Source organism: Hydra vulgaris, chromosome 05 (assembly GCF_038396675.1).
Source record: "Hydra vulgaris chromosome 05, alternate assembly HydraT2T_AEP".
Classification (NCBI taxonomy): Eukaryota; Metazoa; Cnidaria; class Hydrozoa; order Anthoathecata; family Hydridae; genus Hydra; species Hydra vulgaris.
Genome location: NC_088924.1, coordinates 8,847,429 through 8,875,135, shown reverse-complemented (window position 1 = coordinate 8,875,135; position 27,707 = coordinate 8,847,429). Strand labels below are relative to the sequence as shown.

At 27.4% G+C, this 27,707-nt stretch overlaps 2 protein-coding genes across 2 annotated transcripts in view; both read left to right on the top strand.

The window, feature by feature from the left end:
• Nucleotides 1–2,307: 2,307 nt before the first annotated feature.
• On the top strand, nt 2,308–20,554 carry LOC136080519 (transcription initiation factor TFIID subunit 11-like). The gene is made up of 4 exons (XM_065797295.1): nt 2,308–2,505; nt 14,422–14,509; nt 18,272–18,371; nt 20,222–20,554. Exons 1-4 carry the CDS (start codon nt 2,351–2,353, stop codon nt 20,347–20,349), a joined length of 471 nt encoding a protein of 156 aa, XP_065653367.1. The 5' UTR covers nt 2,308–2,350; the 3' UTR covers nt 20,350–20,554.
• Nucleotides 20,555–20,834: 280 nt separating this feature from the next.
• LOC136071834 (nucleolar complex protein 3 homolog) overlaps nt 20,835–27,707 on the top strand; it is a 46,049-nt gene continuing 39,176 nt past the window's right edge. The window contains exons 1-3 of the mRNA XM_065797294.1: nt 20,835–20,884; nt 21,727–22,041; nt 22,489–22,667. Coding sequence (XP_065653366.1) covers nt 21,743–22,041; nt 22,489–22,667 — 478 coding nt within the window. The 5' untranslated portion in view covers nt 20,835–20,884; nt 21,727–21,742. The remainder of the gene's footprint in view (nt 20,885–21,726; nt 22,042–22,488; nt 22,668–27,707) is intronic.

Here is a 27,707-nt window from a genome sequence, read left to right as displayed (position 1 = left end):
ATTTAGCCATACGACAAAGACTACCGTATGGTTATGTTAGAGTCTACGGTATGGGCTACACTGCATTGAAATTTGTATGATATATAATATATATTTATTTATATATCATACAAAATTTTCATGCTCACTTTTTTTTCTTGCTGAAAAAAGTGCATTATAACAAGTAGTATAACTGATAAAATAGTAACAAATTAATTTTTTTTGTATTTTTATGCCATAGATCCCATCTGCCCCAGAGCAAAGGAGAAACTATGTTCTCCCTATTTTAGCACCTGTGGCATAGCTGTTGGAGTTAGAAGCCGGCTCTAACAATATATAAATTATTGATAATAAAGAAGGCAAGAAGTTTCTGGTTAAATACTTTATTGCGTTACTCTGTGATGAGACCATAAAGAATTTTTGAAGCTCCTAAATAACTAAAAAAAAAACACACATAGAACTTAGTTACAGGGTAAAAGATATAGATAAAGTTTAATTTAATACAGTATTTTTGGCATCATGCATATTTGTTACAATATCTTGACCCCCTTTTCTTCCCAAACTCCTGCCCTGCATGTCTCTTATTACAACTAGACATGATACCGAGAAGTATGGTCTCGTATCGTATCGATTCGTAACCACACAATAGCGATAATAAAAAAAATCGTATGATATCGATTGGTCGCATAGTCAAAATAAGAAAAAAAAAGGAAAGAAAAATGACCTTTTTAATTTATTATTAACAAAACACAAGTAAGATTGCTTTTTAGAGGTTTAGTTAATAATGTTTATTTAATGGCAAAATAAGAGGCATAATAATTGATAACTAGTTAGTTTACTTTAGTTTATTGATTTTATTGATTATTGATTGTTTAGTTGTTGAGTGTTGAATGCATATTCAACGGAAGCGATACCATAACTAATTAAATTAAAATTGCAATACTGTTTAATAAATGATAAATTAAATGATAAATAGTCCTACGATAACTTCACAACCTTTGAGATTTCTATTATACTAAATGAGTCAATTAAAAAGGTAAAAGTGGGGAGAAGTGGAATACGGGAAAAGTAGATCTCAAAAATCCATTTAGGAGAGGGCTCTAATAAATATTATATAATGAAAACAGTGAGATTTTTGCCCCTCTGTTTAGCAATCATTACTTTGTCTCCCTGCGTGTGGTAAGAACCACATTTTTGAAAAGTACTCTTAAAAAACAATTTTTTGAGGGGTGAAGTAGGACAAAAAAAATAATTGATCTCTTATATCTCCCATATCATTTTTGTGTAAATTTAAAATGAGAAAACTACTTAAATATTTTGATGAAGAATACTTAATTTACGAGTTTAACAGTTTTTAATTAAAAATTGGTAACATGTTGTTAAAAACTCGCTTTTTCTACTTTACCCCATGTCTGTCCCATTTTACCCAAATGGAAAGGTTCCTATAAAATCAAAAATTCATACACTTTATTATAACCTGATGTCAATATTAGTTGATGAAATCAGCTCCAAAAATGATGCTTTATTGGTTAAAACTTGTTTGGTGCAGTACATACATTATATAAAAAAGATATTTAAGTTATTTTAGAAACATTTTTTAATGTCTCACTTTTCTCCACTCTCCCGAAAAATTTCAGTCATTATATAAGTTTACTATTTCAAATTAATAATTGTTTATAAAGATAAATATAAGTTCAAATACTTTCAATACTTTCAATATCAGAATATCGTAATCTCAATATCGATACTGAAAGGTGTCACACCAATGTGAGACGATAAACTGAGATTCGATACCGATTATCTTTTTATATAATACGCTCAACTTTTTATTAAAAGCGCTGATCAAATGCTTGGTCTATGTGTGTAAGAGTAACTAAAATTCATTAAAACATGTTTGAAACATAACATGTATGAAATTTTTCCCTCCAATTTTTATTCATTTAATTTAAATATTAATTTCACATTTTTTGTATTTTGTTTTCCCGACTACAACGAAACAAGTAATTTTACTTTGAAGTCCGCATTTTACTTGTGCGATTTGTCTCATAAATATTCACATCTTGCACAAATTGTTTAAAGACAGTTAAAATAAATAATAGTTTTATTTTGAAATATTGCTTTTATATTGTGTACTTAGTTCTAATTATTCTACACACTTTATAATGATAAGTTGATAATAGTATTTAGTAAAAGTTTGTTTATTCTTTCATTTTTAAAAAATTTATTTGTATTAGTTTTAATTAGTCTTATCAATTTATATTAAATTACATTTTTTTATATAAATTATATAATTATAAATTACATGTTATATTAAAGTATGTTAAGTTTCCGAAATTTTTTTTACTTCTACTAATATTAAAGGTTTTATATAATGTCCAATGATGAAGAAATATTTAAAAAACCTTTTGATGTTGTTCCAACATCTTCACGTAACACCGACCCCGTAAAACCATCTTCAAATCAAAAAAAATCAATGGAAGAAGAAACTATTACAGAAGAGCAAGAGGTTGAAAGGAAAAAACTAAGGTATACATTCTATAAAAGCATACTATGTGTGTTTATGTTAGCGATCTGAAGTCATACTGAAATAGCCTGCTACCAGGGGCTTCAGTACATACATCGACTGAAAAAAAAAGTAGAAAAGGCAAAGGAATGTTGTTACATTGACTAAGGGTTTAGATAGGGTAGCCAGGGTTACCAAGAGGGAGAGGCAATTGAAGTAGTTTGCCCTGGGCATCACAGTCTATGGGGCATCGCATATGCCTTAAAAAAAAATTATTGTAATGATAAAAAATTTAGCTGATAACATATTTAAAGCTCAATCAATTTTGTGTATTAATTTTTTTCTCCTTTTAAACTTTGTTTATATTTAAAATAGGATAATTATTACTTTAAAAGGTTTTTATTTTCTATTTGAATGCACGCGTTTTCCTTGGCCTGTAGTTTGCATATCAAAGTAAAGAACATTAAATTTTTTTTTTTTAATCTAACGGTTTATGAAAGTCTAACTTCTAGTTATTAAACTTATTTTTGCATCCCTGTGGATACTTTAGTGCATGTGTATGTTTTTAACTCACCTGCATTTTATTCCAACTATATTTTGACAATGAAATAAACAAAGAAATAAAATACATTTCAACTATATTTTGATAAGAAATTTATCTTCAGTGGATATTTACTAAACACTGACTTTTGCTCTGCGATTAATAACACTAAAGTAATTATAAATTTTTTTTATTTTTAAAACTTAAAATGTTAACATTTTTTTGCAGCATCATAAGTTTTAACATGAATAATCTAAGACCTCCACAATTGAACCAGTTGTCTGGAGCTGCTAGGAAAAAAAGAGTGATGATTCAGAAAGAAAAAAAAGCAACAACAAATGAAGGCTTTTAGATTGCGTTCGTTTGACAAAAAATGAAGACAAATGCAAGCAGGTAGTTGAATTATTTTAAAATCTTTTGACATGAAAGAATAGTTATGAAAGAATAGTTAAAATAATTCTATTTACCAATATTTCTTTATAGTTATATGATATAGAGATCAGATCACCAACCTCCTGCACTTATGAAAATCAATATCAGACACCGATCAAACGACTATAATATAACGCAAACTCCCTACTTACATCTTTATAGAGGAACAAAGAAACAGAGAAAATGTTAGAAAAGATTGTCTCTCTTGGAGTAAGGCTGTGGCATCACTCTTATGTTTCCCTTGCTACTTTTTGGATTGCCTAATTTAACCAGATCCAGTGTTCAATCCAGTTTTTTGTCTTAGGTTGCAGGTATACATGGAAATTGAAGAAAACTTTCAGACCGCATTGAAAGTCATCAACTAAACAATATTCTCCAAAACTATTTACTACGGTTCACTTGAAAAGTCTAAAGTCCATTGAGCATCAATTAGAAAAACAAATTGGAGCAACATTACTTTCGTTTTTTGTTTTTTGCATTTCAGTAATAATCAGCTGTGGGAGGTCAAACAAAGGTTCCTTAAGCTAGAATAACTTAAAAAGAAGAAGAGATCTGATATAACAAAGTTAATATTGTTGGAAGAGAAATAGCTCTTCATAAAAAAATTGTTGTGATCAAGGCTATGACAATGGCGTTAATTTAGCAGGTATTTATAATGAAGTTCAAACTTTGATTAGGCAAAATAATCCACCAGCAATTTTCATTCTTTGCTCTGCTCACAAAATGAACTTATGTGCAGTACAAGCTAATCATCAATAGCGTGTACTACACATAAGAGTGAGACCTTTAGGGGAAAGTTGTAATGAAGTGCATTATCTAATTAAATAGATGAATCCTCTTGAATTTTTTTGTTTTCACTGCTTTTTAGTTAAAATGTTTGATGGCAGTTAACAATGTGAGCAGTTTAAATGTTTGATGGCAGTTAACTTCTGCTTCAATCCACTCAACTCACTCTAGATGTTGAAGTAAAGATTCTAAATGGCGTTTTGACGGATCTGGATTGAATCTATTTGTATTGGGACCTGATTTTGATAGAGGCAACAAAAGTTGCATAAAACTTAAAATTTAATGAAATTATGTTTGCTGGGAAGAGAACACAAAAAAATAAGGTCTTCCCTGATGATGATAAAGTCTTTAATCTGACTAGTTAAATGAGATCAAGATTTAAAGTAATAGAAGAGGAATGTGAAAAGATTTCTTTCCTTTGGTCTTCACAGAAGTCTCAAGCAGGTGATGAACTAGGTTTAAAAGCTGAGAATCTGGCTAAACTTTACCCAGAAAACGTATGTAATAAAGAATTTTCTGATAAAGTTGAGCATTTTTTTCTCCTTAAGACAAAATATTCTAGTCAGCAAAAAGCTTGTCAAACTTCTAAATAAAGTTTATAGTTTATGCTAAGGGGTAGCATTCATTATTTCCAAAAGTGTGTCTTAAAACTTTTCTAAAATTGCTTCAACATCAATTGCTTCAACATCTAAGGGTGAAAGATCTTTCAGCAAGTTAGCTATCATCAAAGATTATCTTCATTCCATATTTTTTGCATTAATTAGTTTGACTCAACATCTTTTCAACCATATATAGAAATTACTAAGTTATTCATGTCTTAAGATCATTATTGATAAAAAAAACTTGCTGCAGGAATGTTTTTTCAAAAGAAGTTTTTGAAATAAGGATTCTTAAGTACCAAAACTCATCAAATTTTTTTTTAAAATTTCCATATAGATTAAAAGAAAATTAAAGATTAAAGAAACCTAATGAAACAGGAAATTTTTTTAAAAATTTATACATATTTTCTTTTCTTTTTTTTAAATTTAAAGGTTTACAAAATAATTGAATAAGCATATAATGCCTGTCAACCTGGTTATATAAAAGTTTAACAATGTCAGTTTTTATTTAAATCAGCATAGAAAATAAGAAATCAAAGGTGAGTGGTCAGTTCGACCAGCTAACACATGGAATTGACGGTCAGTTGTTTTTTTTGGAATATCAGTAACTTTTTGGCAAACTGGATCAATCGCATTAGGGCGATTCCATATGAAATGTGAAAACATGCAGGGCGTGCAACCCTAAGTCTCAGATTTTGCTGATTTTTACACCACCTAAATATTTACATAAGTTATATTATATATTATAACATTCCCAAAATTTTATCATCTAGTTCCAAACAGTTTTAAAGATGTGACTATTCAAACTTTGCTTTGAACCAACAAAAATCCCCCATTTAAAAAAATAGTTTTGGTCATTGTTTCTGTTCTTTGTGTTTGTGCAATGGAAACCTGAAAATATGTACACTTACATATTTTGAGACAAGGAATCCAGTAAAACAATTTGAAAAAATTTAAAAATAAGCATAATACCTGTAATTTTGACCTTTGTCGTAATTTTACTGGAGCGAGTTTAATTACAAAAATGCCAATGTAGTTTATTTTATTTTTTTTAGATGTTGCCCTGAAAAAAATTTTCCTGTTTCATTAGGTTTCTTTAATCTTTAATTTTCTTTTAATCTATATGGAAATTTTAAAAAAAAATTTGATGAGTTTTGGTACTTAAGAATCCTTATTTCAAAAACTTCTTTTGAAAAAACATTCCTGCAGCAAGTTTTTTTTATCAATAATGATCTTAAGACATAGTTTAGTTAGAGTTATTACTAAGAGATGGAGGGTGGTCTTTTTTTAAACAGGAAAAAAAAAACATGGGTAAATTTAATTAAATTTGTTACTTAAAAAACATTAATTATGAAAAATCAAAGAAAAAAAAAGGTGGTACTCTTAAGTGTTTAATATACACAGCAGTTGATGTTTAATAATTTTAAAAAATTTTTCCCACCTACACTGAGCTTATTAAGACCCCTTTCCCCTATATGTTAAATTTTATTTGTACTGAACAAAGAAACTGTATCTCAAATCTAAATAAAAAATTTCGGTAATTATTTTCTAATTTTTGATACCCATTTAGATCTTAAAAATTAGAAAATATAAACTCCCACTCACCTTTTTGTTAAGACTACCCCCTCCCCCTCTTTTTGTAATCTTCTCCCCCCCCCCCCTCCTTCCTTCTCATTTATTACATTTAGATAAAAATTTCCATCCTTTTATTCCTTTAATTATTACTAATAAAGGAATAAAAGGATGTATGAAAAAAAAAAAGCAAGTCAGCAACAACTAATTGTTCCTTTAGTTTTTGCTGACTTGCTTTTTTTGTTTTGTTAAAATTTTACCAAAAAAAAATTTTTTTTACTAAAACAGAAATAAAAATCATTGTCAAATGTATATTATTAGTAGATAAATTTAACGAGAAAAATTAAAATCATATTCTGATTTTTTTAATTTAATGTTTCTAACTATTGTATTAAGTTCTTATTACTAAACTATACATGTTTTACTAAATTAATTGTAATGAATAATTAAGAGTTGCTTTTTTATTGACCAGTGACCAACATTTGGTTGAGACAATTATTGACAAAAAACATTAATATTTAATAAAGTTGTTTACCATCACTTTCTGCATTTCATTTTTTATCATTTTCTACATTATACATTCTACAATATATTTTATGTGATGGAGCATTTATTATTTTATTCAATTTAACGTTTAATAGTTTATAAAATTGATCCTAAAAGCTAATTCATAGTCAGAATGTAATAATCCTTAGAATATCATAACAGATATAAATAATAATCTACCTTTGTTTATTTTTTTTTACCTAAAAATATTTTAAAGAAAATAGTTTTCACAGCAATAGGCGAGGGACTTCCAGTTAGGCAACATAGTGCAATAGTGGTAAATATTGTTTGTAATTTAGGTGTTGTTTCTATTTTCTCTGTATCTTTTTCAATTGGATTTAGAGTTGTGAAGAAAGTTGTAAATAAAGGAAGAGAAATGATTATAAAACATACTGGTCATTTCAAACAAAATTAAGCCTAATAAACTTGTTAAACTCTTTGCAATCAATAGACAAATCAAGTTTTTGTCAACATATAATATATGAGGGAAGATAGGAAAGGAAAGGGGGGGTAGGGGAGGAAGGGAGGGGGAGGAAGGGGTATTAATAAACAGAAATAAATACAATAAAAAGAAAAAAATTCATAAGATTCAATGACTTGGAAGTTATTGTTTTTAAGCCTGGAGTCATTGAACGGAATTGTGAGCAATTTTGTAGATTGACCTGTTTTTGTTACAAAATTCTCTCTTAATTTATGCCACTCCAAAATTTTCTTATAGTAACAACACAAAGATAAGTCAAGCTAAATTTTGAAAAGGTCCACACGTTTTTAAAATGTAATTAAGAACACAAAAATTATAATTAAGAAATGTAAGATAACTCTAACTAATTCAATTTAGAAATGTAATTCAGGCCATGAAAGTCGTAATTAAGAAACATAAGATATAATTGAAAAACACTGCTGTTTACTTAATATGCAATTACATAACTCTTTAATAATAAATTTAGTATCTGATTAAAAATTAAAAGACGGCTAATTGATTTCTAATGTATAAATTGTGTGTTCAGTTTTTAAGTCATCAGTTTTTAAGTTATCCAATAATTAAAGCTATCAAGTTACAAAGATAATAATGGCATCTTTAGGTAAAAGTTACAAAGATGATAATGGCGTCTTCAGGTAAAAGAGTTACTCTAGCAACATATATGAGTTGGGGGAAAGATAGAGTTCATGGAATCTAATTAAAATGCTCAAATTATTATTAACTTATATATTATAGGTAATATATTTATATATTTTAGGTAATAGGTTTGTGTGTTGTTGTCGAGCAGTGTATGAATGATGGCATTCTGGCATTGTGGAAACCATTTAAAACTATTTTTAAAAATGTTTTTGCAGATCCAAAGTGCATGCAAGTTAAAGATTACTAAAAAAGTTACTAAAAAAGTTATTAAAAAAGTTATTAAAAAAGTTACTAAAAAAGTTAAACTCTTATTATTTTATGTGTATGGTAAGTTGCTACCTTGATATATTGGAATCAATAACTCCAATATCAAAAATATTTGAAGACAAAGGGCTAATGTCATACAAATTGGAATCAATTATTTTGGAAACAAAATTTAACTTGCAGGTAGTAATTCAATGCCCTATTCAAGAAGATTCAATTACAAGCCACCTCGCTTTATTCACAATTAAATCAAAAAATGAAGTAGTTTCATAATGCTTCGATGGACACGATTGCCATAAATTGAAAAAAGATCATAGACTAGTTATAGTCAAATTTCAAATAACTGATGTCAATGATGATTTCATTAAAAAGCTATCAATGAAAAGAAAATAGTTTTAGACAAACTCAAATCGGTGCTGGGGAAATGTTTTGTTGATACAAGTACATTGATATTTAAAAACAGGTAGTTTAATCCGAGAATGAGGTAGTTTAATCCGAAGCAGTGGGGCTTGGAGGACAAAATAAAACAAATCGAAGAACTTTATCATTACTTTAAGGAACCTTTGGATAAATCAGAATTTTTATTAACTAATTGTTTAAAAGAATTCAAAGTATTCAAAATTTTTGTCAAGGAAAATTTCCTCCTTAAATCAGCCTGCGACATATGCAGCCATATATTAAATATGACTACTTGTATCGAGAGGCTTTATTCTGCCCATTTACGCATTTACTCCTACGGAAGCCTGTTAATCTATATTATATATTATATAATATCGACTTAAGCATAATATAAATTTATTGCAAACAGCTGATCATTACAAACAGCTGATTCAGGGGTCTGGCTATTGTTGAATTATCACTAGCATTTAAAAGGCATTGCTAAAAGTAAAGAACATTTTAGTATTTACATTGCAACTGAATGATTTAATTGTTTTTGCCTTTTGTTTATCATGTCACAAAAAATTATTAAAAAAATATTTTTAAAGACTGAGTTAATTTTGTAAGCTTGAAATGGTTTTAAAAAAGATTGACTTTTTCAATTATTAAATAGTTCAATTAGTGTTTGTATTATTAGAAACATGTTGAAAAAATTATGTAACTCTTGTTGACAAATAGAACAACCTTTGTTTTCTTATTAAGTGATCATTAAATATAAGTTGTTATTTTATTTAAGAGTTGTTTAATTTTATAAAAACATTATAAAAGACCAATCTTAAGAAGTTGTTGATTCCAAACATAATCATTTAACATAATTTATTATAATTTTTTTGTATGGTTAATAATATTTTGAGCTTTTTTTTTTAGTAGATTTTTAGTTGATTTATGTTAAGATTTTTTTATCATTTTTTATTAATTTTTTTTTTGTTATTGTCTTTCCATTGTCCAGTTAAACTTCTTTTGCGCATTTTTAAAATGTTTTCAAAACATCTAAAAACCCGTGGTCAGGCTGTCACGACTAAATATTACAGGCGTGGTCAGGAATAGAGTGTGACAGCCGGTTACTTCTGTCAAAGGCTGTGTATATATATATTGAGACAGTTAAGATTATTTTTTTTTAAATTAATTTTTTAATTCTGAAATTAAAATTTTTTTTTATCTACAGGTAGACGGGCCCCAAAAGCTCATGGACCCCAAAAGCCACACGCTCACATTAGTACCTGTAACTCATAGATAAAGCCTTATTAAGCAACAAAATAGATTTTTTTATTTGACAAGATAGTTTTTTTAAAAGAAACTGTTAAAAATAACCAAATTAGCATAAATTTTTGAAAATTATACTAAAAACAATAAAAAAATTTTTTTTCAATTTTATAACATTTTGACATTATAGTCCATAAATACTTGAAATTTTCATTTAAGTTTTCAAAGTAGTGTTTTTTGTAAAGATTTATGTCATACTTCTACAAAAAAAAAACAAGAAAATAAATGAAAAAGACAGTTGTTAAAATATTTTATCTTAACCAAAGTAGAGTTTCTGTGTGGTCTTTGGGGTCCCTTACTAAAAAATATATATACATGGATCAAAAACTCAATATTAAAATGGAGTTTTGCTTTTTTCTATTAACATTTATTTTTCTATTAACAATCAAGTAAAATTACTTTTTTACTAGTTATTTGTATAAAAAAAATTGAAATGTTGCTCTTTAGTCTTTAAGACAATTTAAAAGTGTTTTTATACATCTTTGAAACTATTTACTCTTTAATAAGTTGATCAACTAATTGACTAAGAATAATGGAATTATCTCCTTATCACTGTAAGGTCACTTTCTTGGTGTATCCTTCTAATTTCTAGTATCTTCATCACTTTCATGCTCAATAACCTTACGTTTGAGTGAGTTGTTGGTTACTGCAGCAGCTAAAAACATTATTGGTTTTTTTCCATCCACTTTACAAGATAACTTTCCACAGACAGATTTTTGTACATTATGGCAAGAAGAGCATTGCTGTAGCTTTATGGCATGGCACACACCTTCTCCACAGCTGCATTCATTTTTACACCGTAAAAATGCTTCTTTTTGTTTTTCTTTGTTCCATCTTTTTTCTTCCTTATCTTTTATTTCTTGATTTTTATTATCTTGAATTTCCTTCACTAAGTCCAACACATTTTTTCCTTTCATTGATCCGTGAACCTGCGTAACCCTTGTAGTAAGTTTGGAAACTTTCGGCTTAACTTTCTGTACTGTCAGTAAGCCAGGAATTTCTTCAAGTTGAATGCTTTTTTCGCTCAGCTCTTGAATAAGCTCTTGAGAACGCTCAAACTTTTCTTTCCAATACTGAGCTGAATTTTTTCTTTTATCAGGAGATTTAATAGTATTACTTCTAGGAGTTGTTGTACTGGATGTAAAACTTCTTGAAAAATCAATACACAAAGCAGCTTGTGCAAACTTGTCCTGTTGCATGTCATTGACGCTTAATGATGTGGAAGTTACTCCTACACGTCTTGCAGCTTTGATTATAGATTGTCTTGGGGCCCAGTTGTTCCAAATACGTCCTAAAATTAATTTTAAACTAGAAAAATTCATTAAAATCCTAAACTAGATTTTAATGAATTTTTCTAGTTTAAAAATATTTCAATAGTTATACTAACACAACACTAAATATTAGTACTCTTAAAAATTAATAATTTTTTAGTTAAAAATATAAACACTTGGCTTTCAAACCTAGCCAAACCTTCAATATATCTGGTCCTAAATGGTCTTTGTTAACCAAAACCCTAGTTTTTGTTAGTAAAAAAAAAACAAGATGTTTTTTCTGTATTTTTAAACACCTTGTAACAACCATGGCTTTTGATTGGTGATGAATGTGTCATAATTAGAAATTATTTTCACACCATTTTTGCAGTTTTGTCAACTACTTTTCACTAAAAACTAACTTAAACAGTAAAAACAAATATTTTGCATTCAACAAATCTTTGCTCTTCTGGCTATTAATTGACTCTTTTAGCAAGCCAATCAGATTTTATGTGGTATCTGTTTATCATTTTTCAGCGCTATAGGTGGGCTAGTAAATTGTTTCATTCAATCCACATTGTCTTTATGCAAGTCATGTTTCAAAAGGTTACAACTGTGTCAGTAATTTCATATGCATTTTTTTGATTTGTTACACAAATCAAAAAACTGCATATTGTGTCATAGAAACATAAATTGCTTTATTGTGTCATAGAAACAGAATGAATTTTATGAGTTGTTAAACAGTTCATGACAGTCAGAAAGTTTAACTCCTGTTTTTATTTCAGATGGGTGTCTAATTACCCAATAATCAGTTATAGTTAAAAGTCTTTGGTCTTGTTGAGGGCAATGGCTATGGTGCAACATTTGCAGGCAGAAAATGTGGCAAACGCCACAACCTCTACAACTTTTTCACTTCTAGTTAACATTGCTTTAATAAATCAAACAAATAGAATCAATTAAATCTATAATTGGTTATTTTTAAAACTGTACACAAATTATAAATGATGTTAACATCAGTTAGAATGCAAATGTTTGGGATCCATGTAGGATCCATGAGATCCATGTAGTCCATCCATTTTGAAAATTATCAAAATTTATTAAAAGTATGTTTTAACCATACTTTTAATTTGAAAATATGTTTTAACCATAACAGAATGGAAAAAAATGGCATTTACCGTTTTGAAATTAATTTGTATAGTGGACACCTTTAATATATACATAAGGTACTTTGTGGATTTAGGCCAGCGCTAACTCCTAACCTCAACCCAAATCGCTTCAACCCACATAGAGAGATTGGTTCCATCGATAGCCGTAAAATTTCAGAGTATTAACAGTGCCATGTTGTGCACAGGTGTTATTGTTACGCTCTTGGTTACAACTTTGAGTTGATTAGCAAATCTGATGCAACTGTATAACTTATTGCATAGGCTGCCATGCATTATCTACAATTGATTCAAGTTTTATAATAATTTAAAGCATAATATGTAAATTTAAAACATAACGAAAACAATAGTTATCAATAAATTGTTTTAATCCATTTTTAACAAATACTTGTGGTCTTTAAAGTAACCTTTCATCTGTTTAATTTTAATTTTACTTCCTTCAAAACTCACCTGAGTTACTTTGCTCTTTATGAAGCAATTTTTAAATTCAGCTTGATATTATAATTTGACTTGCAAAATTTCCAATAATTATATGTTTGGTTTTGACATATACTTATGTATCAATTCACCTATTTGTTGCAAAATTAAAATTCTATTCACTGTCTATTTTTTTTTAATGTGTTTTTGTGTAGCACCTCTTCAGTCAATCTTTTTTTTTTTCTTTATTGTTGTTCGTCTTCTCAAGACTGCACTCATTTTAAAGTTATTTCTGATAAAGTTGACTTTTTGTCTAATTTAACTCTTGATTCTAGTGAACATGCAGTTGTCTTGTCATCTCTGAGAAACAAGTTATTTCATTTTTAGACATCTAAATCACATCTAGTTTCTGGTATCTATTACTTAAGTTATTTTTCATTTTAATTTCTTCTACAGCTTGAAGTACAACATTCTTTTCAGTCTTACAAAAGTGTTCTCTAGAACTTTTTCAAAACTCTTTAAACTATTTAACAAGTGCTCAACTAAGTCTTATTCTCAACTAAGCTCTGACTCCTCCACTTGTCCCATCAGTCTTCTTATTATTAGCAAACTCTTTGAATCTCTAATTAATAAACTTCTAATATATGATCTTGAGTCTAATACTCATTCAAGTCCCTAGTCGTACTACACTTAAATCAATACAGATTTTAATCATTGTGTTCTACTGCTGACTTGTTAACTATTATAACAGAAAATGATAAAAACATTCTCTCATGTTTTAAATGGAAGCAGTGAGGCAAGGACTATTATGCCTGACATATCAAAGCTACTTCATTAAAGTCTTCACGCTGGTCCTCTGACTCTGGTTGTTTGCTGCTTACAATTATAGCAATGTTGTTATTCTTATATTAAAAAATGAAAAAACTTTTTATGAGTCCTACTTTATTTCTTCTTGGATTATCTTGTACTACTAAATTTACTTAAAAACCAGCAATACAATCTGTTCTAATATTTACTAAAGTCTCTTTTTATTGTTCTTGCCGTTTTCATACTATTTATCTTAGTTATTGTTACTTAACTTTTGTTAACCATCTTGCTCTTCAACAGTCTTCTTTACTATTCTAGTTGTCCAATTTAAATAATGGTTGCATGCATCTACAAGAAATAAAGTAGAAGTTTCTGAATATTGAAAACTGAATATGGCTTTATTGTTTACAATCCAAAATTCTGATTAAGATTCAGAGGATTGTATTAGCATTGTTGCTCCACTAAACACACAAATATGTTTGAATATCTTGTTGAGCTCACTAAGGTTTATTGCAATCAACTTTTACACATTTACAAATTTTAGAAAATATATTATTATTAATATATATGTATTTACTAATATATTATGTTAATACTATATTTAAAAGCAATAAGAAGAATTTAAAAACAAATTTTAGAAAAAAAACCTGTATACTATTTATAACTATTTATATTTTGTTTAAAAGAAAAGTATTTTTTATAATTATGTTATTAATATGAAACAAATCTGATATATTTCAGCATGTTAGTATCTGCGTTCAGTGAAGAACAGCTTAATCGATACGAGATGTACAGAAGAGCTTCTTTTCCCAAGGCAGCAATTAAAAGGGTATTTTAAAAATAGTTTAAAGTTGTGTATTTAGAAGTTATTATTTAAATTTGCTTACATATTGCGTATTTAGAAATTTTATTAAAAATTAATTATATTTGTGTTTTATTTCTATATAAACTTTTTTATGTTTGTATTTTATTTCTATATGATTTCTTTTTTATGATTACATTTTATTGTCTTCTACACTTTTTTAAATTTTAACATTCTTGAAAAGAGCATTTTTTTACATTTAAATTCAATTTTAACACTTTTATATTCAAATCAGATGAAAAATCTTTTGTTTCAACAAAAAAGTATGCATCTAATTGTAATATAAAAGTATGCTCTTTTCATATAACTTTTAAGTTTACTTTGAATATATAAGTAAACGTAAAGCTTTTTTTTTATTGTACTATATATTATTATTGTATCAATTTATTTCTCAAGTATTGTTTAAAAAAAAAATTAGCATGTTGTGAATTTTTGTAATCTCAATTAAAACGTTTTAAATCTAGACAGATGCAACCCTCGGATTTAGGGTCGGTATTCGGCAATGCCAACCTAACTGCCAACCTGAAAGTGTTTGAGGTCGGCAAAAAATTGCTGACCTCGTTACTATGTTTTATGATTGGACTTTGTATCAAGTAATTTTCGCTGGCCTGATGCCGACCTCAAAAAGATTGAGGTCAGCAAATTATTGCCGACTTCATTTTTCCTAATTCTGAGGGTTGCAGATGTAAATTAACATATGTTTTTTATTTGAATGTTAATTTATGTTAATTTATAGCCTAGTTTTAGTTTGAAAGTAATAAGAAATTATTTAAGATAATGTAATTCTAATAAAAGTCTTAGCGATTGGAGTATATTATGAGAAGATGGGACATGCCAGTAACCAACCATCTCAGGTTTTTTTAAACTTTAAATGGTCACCAACATCATATAGGTTTTTTGTGGAATTTCAGCACTGTGATTAAATGGATTTTGAAGATCGACGACAAAATCAGCTATTATAAGGTGTTTTTTGTTTAGCAGTCATCTTGGTTTTTATGTTTTTTTCATCAATTAATGTGCAACCTTATATGTGGTTAGACTGAAAATTTGCACAAGTACATTTTATTTAAGTACTTTAAATTAAAAACATTTAAATTAAGTCAAACTGAGGATTCTACTTTTTATAATTTACCTGGAAAAATGTAATGGACCTGAAAAAACGGTTTGTTAACCAAAGTAGCTCTTTCTCTATTTAATTTTCTCTAGGCAGTGGCCTCGTTCGTCAACGTTCGTGTTTCGGAGTTATAGAATTGAGAGAGGGTTATAACCACTATTAAGTAGCCTCCTCATTTGTAGTGGCCTACTCGGCCTTGAGGAGGTGAATAACAAAAAAAAAATTAATGATTTAGTAACAATACGTAGTTTTAAAATGTCTTTATAAAATGTCTAAAAGAAGTGAAATAGATGATTGATCAGAATCACAGGATTACAATAATGAAAATATGATATCTTCATTATTATAATCCTGTGAGATATTATCTCTCTAGAACAAGCAATTTTTCATAAAAAGAAAAGGTTTCTTTCAGCAAAAGAAAATAATGTAAGGTACTGATGACATGTTTAATAATGTTTACTATGTGAATACATTAATAGGATATTTGAAAGACTTTTAGCAAATAGTTTTGCACTATTGCTTAATGTATTTAACCTGGCATAAGAATTTTTAATCAGTTTATTAAACAGAGTGCAACAAACAAAATAGTCACTGAGCAATAGGATTTGTATTTAACATTTAATCTTACCAGCTTGCTTATTAAATTGGTACTGGTCTTTACTGAATTGATATATCCAAGGTATATAGGAAAGTGAGGAGAAAAAAATAATTAAGAAATCCTCTGTTTGACTTTGTTCTTTGTTCCAAAATATGAAGAAAGTTTAAGTGATGGGTTACATTCCTTAAATTTGCCTCATGGATTAAGTTATATTTTTTTAAGTAAGAACTCATACTTTTTTTACTTTTATTAAAGTTTTTCTTTCATACAAGCTTTTTAAATAATCAAAATGATGAATTTAATGATCAAAGTTAAGCAATTCCAATTAATATATATGAAGATTACAAAAAATTATACATTAAATAAGTTTAGTTATTTTGTAATTTTCATTTAGATTTTTAATTATTATTTTATTCAAGATAAGAAAGTTTCAAATAATAATGATAAAAGCTTGTTGGGAGTGAATCGGAATAAAAAAAATTGTGGAAGAGAAAGAATCAATAATATTTATTGTTTATTTATACATATTATATTTATTATATTTTTAATAACATTGTGTATTAAACTAATTAAAATAAAAAACAAAATTGAGTTAATTTTATGACTTACAATATATTTTGTTGTGTGCAGCAAGACATTATATCAAGATCTGATATATTCAAAGTATCTGCAAGCCATGTATTAAATATCTTGAATAGAAATTTACAATATAGATATACATTTCTTTTTGAATGAATATATTTAGGTGTTAATGGTTTTTTAACTAAATTATATCTGAAGATTTAAATTCTAAAATACCAAATAATAATATTTATAGAATGGTTATTAGATGGTTCCCAAAATGTCTTACATGTTGCAAGTCTCTACACTCTATTTGTTCATACTTCCTTAACCTAGTCTAACACACTATCAGACCTGGCACACTTACATCTGACCTGTGCAAAAACATCTTAGCTGTTTACTTTTTTAAAACAACAGCTATACACTTTTTTTTGCACATGGATTATCTTTTCTCTGCATCCTCTAAGCTGCCTCACAACATACTGGACATAATGTTTTCTAAAGAGTGTTAATGATGAGTTTTTTCTTTACTTAAGTTTTTCTCTATCATGTTTCGTCGTTTTGAACCCCTGGTTCTGGAGACCTTTGGCTGAGGGTCCAAACAAGACAATATCATCAGCACAAAAAAGACAGTTAATGAGAGAAGGACCCATACAGCAGCTTATGGAAGTTGTAAAGTTAAACACTAAACAGTATATAAATTAAATAACAGGGGAGATAGTACACTTTGTCGCACTCCATTACTTCATACTAAATGTATAGGAAAGTAATCCAGCCCAAAAGTTTTGAGCTGTTTGGCCAGCATACCAGACAATTAGTAAGTGTAAAGTTACATGAGAGACAATTTTTACAACTTCTAAAGTTTCACTTTTAAAGTTTCTATTATGATTATTTCATATCAGATATGATATATAATATCATATCTGATATGAAAAGATCAAAAATATCATCTCAATTTGATATGTATTTAATCTAAGTTATGCTATTAAAAAACTTTACTAATTAAAAAAAAAAAAAATTAGTTTCTAAACTATCATTTAATATGATTTATTGATTCTTATAATAATTTTTATAATTTACTGCTGAAAATTCTGGTAACTATAATCCAGCAAGAATTTCTAAGATTATAAATCAACATTGTTTTCATAAAAGTTAGACTTTGTAATATAAACTATTTAATTATTTAGTTATTTAATTATGACTTATAGTTATTATTTAAAAATTTGACTGTAAAATATATTTAATTATGTAGTTATTTGAAATAAAATAAATTTTTGAAAAAACTTTGTAAATAAATTAATTACCTTTTTACTTGATTATTTAATTTTTCAGATTTTGTGAACTTCATTATGTCATTTAGATTTTAATAAATCTCTATTGTTTTGTTTATAATTTCTTTAATATTTTTTATTTGCATTGTTTCTACTAGTTTTCATTAATTTTTTTTTATGTAAAGTTTATGCAAAATGTAACTGGGGGAACTTCTGTTCCACCAAATGTTGTTATTGCAATGGCAGGCATAGCTAAAGTGTTTGTTGGTGAAATAGTTGAGGAAGGTTAGTTTTTATTGTGTTATCATATTATAGTTTTTAGGTGGTACTATAAAAATACCAGACAGAATTTTGCTGGCCTTACATGGTCTTTATTTGACTAAGCAAGGCCATTAAGGCAATTTTAAAATAAAAAGAAGTAAACAAACATAACTTTAAACAGAACAATTAACTAAGTGAAATGTTAAACAAGTTGCATAAATATGCCTAAAGGCATATTTATGCAAAAAAAAATTAAAATTAAAAAATTTTACGCTATAATTTGCCTAAAAGCAGTGACTGAAAAGAGTCTTGGTTAAATTTGATCTGTAAAAATTTGACCCTGGTTAAATAGTCAAATCAACAGGGATTACTAACCAAAGTTAAAATTTTTTTTTTGTTAGGTTTTATCAGTATTTTAATGTTTGTAAATTCAGAAAAAAATTTTTTTACTTACAAATAAGATTTATTATATACAGTATGGAAAACTTTAAATCTTAAAATATGTTCATTAAAATCGTGTGATTCAAAATTGTTTGAACAACTTTTTTTTTTTTTTTTTTTGAATATAAAAAATCAAGTTTTCAGCATTATGACTATTTTATTACAAACTGTAAAATGCAATCTAAATGAAAAAATTTTTTTTTAATGTTTTATATAACTTTTTTTCCTCTGTGTAAATCAATTAAAATACATAAATTATATATAGTACTCGCAATTGGGAATATATGAATTAGGTAGCTAAAATTGAATTTAGCTGTAAGTAATGAAATGGAGATTATAATAGGATTTCAAGATTCAATGCATAAGTTAGGTTTTTGATATTTAAGACATGATTGGATCAGAGCATGATGTGCCTGAATCAAGATCAGTAAAACCTCTAACATCAATTTTCATCTTTAAAGACTAATGATAAACTGTACATATCTTGTGTATGTACAGTTATTATGATATGAAATGCATGTTATGATGTGTTTTGGCTGTGAAACATAGACTACAAAGGTTGGCAATACGCATTGAAAGACAAGATGGTAATAAGGTATATTCTCAAGACAATTGCTCGAGGGTATAAGAAGAGAGGTTTATAGAAAATGTAGAACAAGCGCATAAAAAGATGATATAATCCAAATAGGGTTAATAAGATATATCGATGATAATGGTGTTGTTTGAAAATCATTATGATAATGATCTCATGATTTTTGCATCTCACTTTTAAAGATTCAATTTCGATTTAATCAAAACTGAGACCTTGTTGGTTATACATTAAAGGGTTGATAATTGCGTTACGTATTAAAGTGTTGAGGCTCAAGCCAGATCATTGTATAGTGTTTGGATTTGGTGACTGATTTAGTGTTTATTTCAAATATTAAAACCATATTAATAATTTAATCTCAATGCTTTCAATGTTGCAAATTAAAAGTAAAAAAATTTCTGTAAAAATTGCCATTCTTTTAAAATTTGTGTTATGAAATCATGAAATGATCCATACACAAACTAGTAGTATATATTTGTTACAACAAAAGTAAAAATAATTGACAAGATACAAATCATAGATTGTCAAATTACAGTTAGTTTTTGTGAAGCTCATATTTCAAGTTTCACTAAGGAAAGCTGCGAGCTGTAGTAACATTAGAGCTTATTGAGGCTTGCTTTAAAACTGTTGACAGTTGGAGAACTGATTATGTATAAAGTAATTGTATTTATTTTAAACGGTTTTCAATATCCATAATTTTTAAAAGTTTTTACTTTTATGTTAATGTTACAAGTTTAAATTAATATAATAAAAACTGTCATTTATATAAGTTGTAGTTATTTGGTTTTGTTTTATTATGCAATGACCCCTAATTAAAACAAAGTTATTATATTTTTTTAAACAGCTTTAGATGTGATGGAAAAATGGGGTGAATCGGGACCAATTAAACCCAAGCATTTACGCGAAGCGTCTCGTATTCTTAAGAAAAAAAATGCAGCACCAAGTAATCGCTATCGAGGATCTATGTTTTGATTATTTAGCTCTTGTTTTTATCAGAGAGAGAGAGAGAGTAAATTTGCTTTAGTACCTATTGTTATTATTTATATTTTGAAAAAAGAAACCTTTGTAGCTGCAAAAGTATAAATTATTTTTAAAGTATAAATTATTGTGCATAATCTTTTTTTACAATGTTGTAATTTAATTGTTATTAATATTACTTACGTAAAAATTTATTGCACTTTTTGTTTGCTTTTTTTTCTTTTTTTCAATCGTCATTTTTAAAATTTCTATCTTTATTTTTTCAATTTTTTTATAATATTATAAATCTATTTATAGAAATTGTTATAATGTGTTTATATAAATTTATATTAAGACATTAAGGAGATAAACACTTTAATGTTATATATCTCTATCAAGATTTGTATAAAAACTTTAATGTTATATATCTCTATGCATGTTTCTATGAACTTGCTATGAACAACTATGAAACTTTAATGTTATATATTTCTATCTAGGTTTCTATAAACACTTTAATGTTATATATTTCTATCCAGGTGATAGCATCCAGGTAAGGAGACAAAAAAACATTTAAATTTATTTGATATATAATTGATTCTGCATATTATTTCTTCAACATAATTTTTTTTCATTCAAACAGGTGATAACAGCTGTTTAAATTTTATAATGAAATTTTGTTTAGTGATTTGCTGATTAAATTATTCTAATAAGCTTTTATAATTTTTAATTTAATTTAATTTTTTTTTTTTTTTTATCCTTAATTAAGATTTCTTTAAATTTCTATGTAATAATTTTCATTAATAATTTTAATTGTTTACATAATTAATATGTAAAAAAATCTTTTTTATTATTTTATTTTAATTTTAAAAATTTTATGTCAGTAAAAGTATATTTATTTTTAATTTTATATTATTAAAGTTATTTTTAATTATAGAATTTTTGTTTTTATAAAATTGGCAAAAGTTATAAAAATGTTTTTTCTCTTGAATTTTATCGGTTTCCATAAAAAGTTAGTTGTGGTTGTAGATCGATTTCTATTTACAGCCAGAATTAAATTTCTATGGAAATTAAAAGCCTTTTTTTTTTTTTACAACTTTTGCTAATTTTCTAAATGTATGTATGTATGTATGTATGCATGCATGCATGCATGTATGTATGTATGTATGTATGTATGTATGTATGTATGTATGTATGTATGTATGTATGTATGTATGTATGTATGTATGTATGTATGTATGTATGTGTGTATGTATGTATGTATGTATGTATGAATGCATGTATGTATGTATGTATATTATTTATTTATTTTATATAAAGTATTTATATATTATGTTTTATAAATAATCTTAATTCTACGTAACTCTATGTTTTTAATTTTTAATTTGTTTTTAGACAATAATTTTTGAATATGACTAAAGTAAAAACAAAAAAAGGAAACAACAAATCAACATCTAAGCTAAAACTTAAAAATAAGTTTGTTAACAAACAGTCGAAAGCTAATAGACTATATAAAGTTAATAAAAAGACTGGATCAAAAAAAACAATTAACATACCCAAAAATGTTGCTAAAAAAGCAAAAATTGTTCATTTGGAAAAAAATGATTTTGATCCATCTGATGAAGACCTGCAGTTTTCTGATGAGGAAATGGCAGAATTTGTTAATGAAAACTCAAATCAATTGTCTTTTTTGTCTTCAAATCTGTTAAGGTAATATGATGTTTATTCATTATTAGTCTTCTGTATTTGTGTTTTTAAGTTTTTATTTCAAAGAACACTCATTCACAAAAAACATAAAATTTCATTAGCCATTGCATAATACATTTCCTACACCTCATTCATAAAGCGGAACATTCATACTATCATATGCATAAATGTTAAGAAAATGATTTAATGGATTTTTATTTAACAACGAAAATTTATGATAAGTTAAAAAATTAATATTAGTTGATAAAAAATATGATTTACCACTTGACTTGATACTTCAACTTTTTTAGAATTGTTTAAAGTGTTTAATTAGCTCATTTGCTTCGTGCGTATTTTTTGATCATTTTTTTTTGAATTAATTAAATTGAGTTTTCAATTAAAGTGTTTTATTTTATTTGTTTTTAAAATCTTAAAGGTTACAAAAGTCTAAATTTTAATAATATAATTTAGTGATAAACAAAATGGAAGGAGGAAAAGAAAAGATGATGGTATTGTACCTGAGTTTGAAAAAGCTCCAAGAGTATCAAATATAACCATATCTGAAGAGAATAAAAACAGAAAAATTGATTTGTTGCCGTATAAAGGAGATAAGGGAATTATTTTACGACAAGCCGATAGAATTAAGCCAGGTAAGTTTTGCAGTTTTTTATTCTAAATATGACAACTATTTACTTTTGCAGATCATAGGTAAACATTGATTCATAAAAGCAATATTTTTTAAGTATTTATTAAGTATTGTTTCTAATCAAATTACTGAACTGTATTTTGTAGTGGCATTATAGAAAAGTCAAAATATGTAAATAAAAATTAAAAAGACTTTGGTTTATAAAATTAATTGTTTTTAAGTTGTTCACATTTAAGTCTTGTCTACTGATAAAAAGTTTGATTAAAAAAAAGAGAGAACTCCAAAATAATACGACCCCTTGAAAGAAAGCCCAATTTTATAAAATCAGTTATAAAAGCTGGTATCTTAAAATGGTTAATCCAAGGCCAGCCTATTATAAAAAAAATTTGAAACTATTATTTTATTACCAACTTAAAGATGGATGATGGTTTTTCCATTAATGACTGAAAATTATAAACATGTATACTTTCTAGCTAAGTTCAATGTTATAGTATAATTCCACTAGTTTATAAATACTATTTATAAATTCATAGGAGTTTTGAAATAAAATACATGTGATGAATTTATAAATTTTAATCCTTATATGAACATTAACATAAAAATAATACAATTATTTCAGTTTGAAAAAAAGACAATATTTAAACATACTTGTAGTGATTAAAATTATACATTTCTAGAGAGTATGAACTAATTAATACATCAGCCTAAAGTAATAGATATAGTAAAAGTATAACAAATTATATATATATATATATATATATATATACATATATATATATATATATATATATATATATATATATATATATATATATATATATATATATATATGTGAGAGTGCCTATATATAAACATACAATCAATTAAACACAAAAATAATTTAAAATTCTAAAAACTTTATTTCTTGAGATTCCTTCTAACTTTGCAAAAAGTTATAATATTGCTTCAGAAATTAATACTTAAAATGCATAATCATTAATCTACAATATATTAAATTATGTGTGTGTGTGTGTGTATATATATATATATATATATATATATATATATATATATATATATATATATATATATATATATATATATATATATATATATATATATATATGTATATATATATATATATATATATGTATATATATGAATATATATATATGCATATGCTCTGAAGTTCTTCTTCTGAGCTTTGTTCGTACCTTTCAAAATGGTACTCTTCCCATCTCTTGGAAATCAGCCAACATCACTCCAATTTTTAAAAAAGGAGAAAAACAAATAGCTTCAGATATCAACCAATCTCCCTCACATCTGTACCTTGCAAGATTATGGAACGCATAATTAACCCCTTTCTGCATACTGTATCATATATGATACAGTTTATAAATTGCATATCTCTGGTTGAATGCATAGCGATTTTAAATGGGAATTAAGTTTATTTAAAGCATGCAATATTTAAGTGAGTGTGGCCACCGTACTTGAAATGTTTTTGGGAATTTTACTTTCAATTTTATTTCTCATATTATCAAAATGGCAACCGGCAGCAAATCAACTAATTATTGTAAGTACATCATTTTGTTGGGAAAGATTCCTTTCAAAGTTTTTTATACTTATTGGTAGTCCTCTTGTGTATTTATTTACCTATTTTCTTAAACTTTCATTCCTCAACAACTCTTTTTGTAAGTGTATCATAAATGATACATCATGCATCTAAAGAAAAAAAAATTAATTTTATATTTTTGATTTGTTGTTATATCTTTTGTTATAAAACGTTTTTATTCTTCTAATCTTTAGCAATCAAGCCAACTTCTTTCTATGGCAGAAAGCCTTCTGGTATCCACAGGATACAGGCACCTGTCTTGATCAAGTTTGTTGATGGCGACACAGATCACTGCTCCTCAGGTGGAGATTCCAGCGATGAAGAAGATATAACTGATCACAAACTATTTTTGCCACTATCTTCTTTGTCCAGTGAGGAAGTTAATAGCAGTGATGAAAATGCTGACAGCAATGGCAATCAGTCACTTTCAATATTAGGAAGAGCAAAAAAACACGGTGCAGCAGTGGTGCAAGCTACCAACAAACCAAATGCAAATGGAAAAGAATCTCAGCTATTGTGGAAAGTTAAAAATCTTCCCAATAAACAAGAAGACCACAAATTTAAAGGTAACTACCAACAAAAAATGGACGAGTTATTGGATTGTCTTGGTTCAGAACTGTCGTACTTTTATCAGATTTTTCCTAAAAAGCTTTTTCAAGAAATTGCCTATCAGACAACATTGTACTTCATGCAAACCAATCCTAAAAATCCATTTGCTGTAAAAGAGGAAGATATAGTTAGTTTTGTTGCATGTGTTTTATATATGTCCATTGTCAAACTCCCAAGCACAAGAGATTATTGGTCGTCTTCCATTGGAATTGCTCATGTAGCTAATATTATGCTTGTCAATCGCTTTGAAAAATTAAAAAGCATTATTCATTTTGCTGACAACAACTCTGCTGACAAAGACGATAAGCTTTTCAAGATATGCCCTCTCATAAACAAAATAAATGAACAGCTGAACAGTATTCCATTTGAAGAAAATTTGGTGGTTGATGAGCAGATTATTCCGTTCAAAGGGAGACATTGAATTAAACAATACAACCCTAAAAAACCGCACAAATGGGGGTTTAAAGTTTTTGTTCTGAGTGGTGTCTCTAGTTTCAGCTATAATTTTGAAGTTTAGTGTGGAGGAAGTGACAACATTTGCCTTGAGAATGAACCAGACCTTGGGGCAAGTAGTAAAGTTGTCATGCGTCTAGCCCGATGACGTTAATCATAACTTGTATGTCGACAATTGGTTCAATAGCATTGGTTTAAATGTTTATATGTTCAAGAGGGGAATTCAAATGGTTGGAACTGCACGTAGGAACCGTGTTGGAAATTGCCCAGTCTTGTCAGATAAGGAAATGAAGCACAAGGGTCGCGGAGCATTTACCGAACATGTTGCCAAGGTTGACGGAGTTGATGTATCGGTAGTTTCTTGGTTTGACAGCAAAGTTGTAATTTTGCTGTCCAATTTTATTGGAAGTGAAGCTTCAATTGAGGTTAGAAGATTTTCAAGAAAAGATACGTGATATATCAACATTTCCTGTCCGGGAGTAGTCACTATCTACAACAAGCACATGGGGGGAGTCGACTTACTTGATTCTCTGCTTGGCTATTACTGGAACAAGATTCGGTCAAAAAAGTGGTATCACCGGATCTTTCTCCACTTGATTGATATGTCCATAATCAATGCCTGGATTCTTTGGCAAAAGCGTAATCCATCAACTCCACTTGTCAAATTTAAATTGGCGGTAGCAGATTTGCTGTCAAATTACCAGGTGTTGCGTAAACGAAAAGCAGGTCGCCCATCTCTTGCTGACATTACACAACGTGTTGGTCCAAAAATTGCCATTCCCCATGAAGCAATTTGGTCTGATCGAGTTGGCCATTGGCCTATTTTCAATGAAAAGCGGGCTCATTGCAAATATGACAGTTGCTCTGCCTTAACATATTCATTTTGTGAAAAGTATGACACTGCGCTGTGTCTTAATAAGGACCGCAACTGTTTTAAAGCTTTCCTTCAATAGGTTTTTTATTTATATTGATATCTTTATTGAGTGTATTTAACTACCAATGTCCAAGTTCCAAGATAAACTCTCTGAATAGCGACAAACATTAGTTTATAATTTTTTCATAAAGTTCCACTACTGCACGATGTATCATATATGATACAATTAATTATTTGGCAATTAATTGACCTTAAGATTTTTTTTTTTTTTTTTTGGATGTTAGGTCATAGTATGCTTCTAGAATCATTAGTTTAGTTCGATAAAAAAAAGTTATGCAAATAGGGGTTAAAGCAAGACAGAGTAGTCATAGGTTCAAACTTGTCAGAATGGAAAGAGGTAAAAAGCGTTGTCCCTCAAGGATATGTATTGGGCTCACTGCTTTTTGTTAAATTTATTAATGACCTTCCTGATGCGATGACACAGTGTCAATGTCAAACTCTTTTAAACTACTCTAAGCTAATAGAAATTATCAAAAGTTTGAACAATCGAATGACACTACAAAGAGATTTTAATGAAATTGTTGATTGGTAAAAAAAATGGAAAATGTGTCCTTAGTTTGGAATCCTTGAAAACCACCAATTAGACATCAGACTAATTGAAAAGGTTCAAAGACGAGCTACGAAGTTGGTTCCTGAACTAAAGAACATGACATACCAAAAGAGACTTACAAAAGTTGATTTAACAACATTTGAAGAAAGGCGTAGTAGAGATGATGCAATTCAATATTTCAAAATGATAGATAATTTCAACATTATCAAACAATATTACCCAAACATAATTGCAAGCTCTATCGGTTTAGAAAAACCAGTGAGTGGAGTAAAGGGTTACCCTCATCGTATTTCTAAGCAAGTAACAAAGAACTGTGCTCAAAGAAAAAATTGGTTCTAGTAAACCAAGCAAACTGGTTTACTAGAACCACTTTTTAGTGCAGCCTAAACTTTATTGTTATTATTATTATATATATGCATATGCATATGCATATATATATATATATATATATATATATATATATATATATATATATATATATATATATATATATATATATATATATATGCATATATGTATATGCATGTATATATAAATGCATATATATATATACATGTATATATATACATATATATATATGCATATATGTATGTATATGTATACATATACATATATATATACATATGTGTGTATATATATATATATATATATATATATATATATATATATATATATATATATATATATATACCAGAAACAAATAGCAAGTTTGTGACTTCTGAAACCTCAGAAATCTGGTCCTTTGTGACACTCAAATGTATTGTCCTTTTTGGAACTCAGCATCCCAGATTACTATAAATTATTAAGTTTTTTATCATTTCTAAATTACCTTAAGATTTTTAAAGGATTCACCTATAGCATGAATAAAATCATCTTTTTTAACATTTAGCGCTAGACACTAAAAATT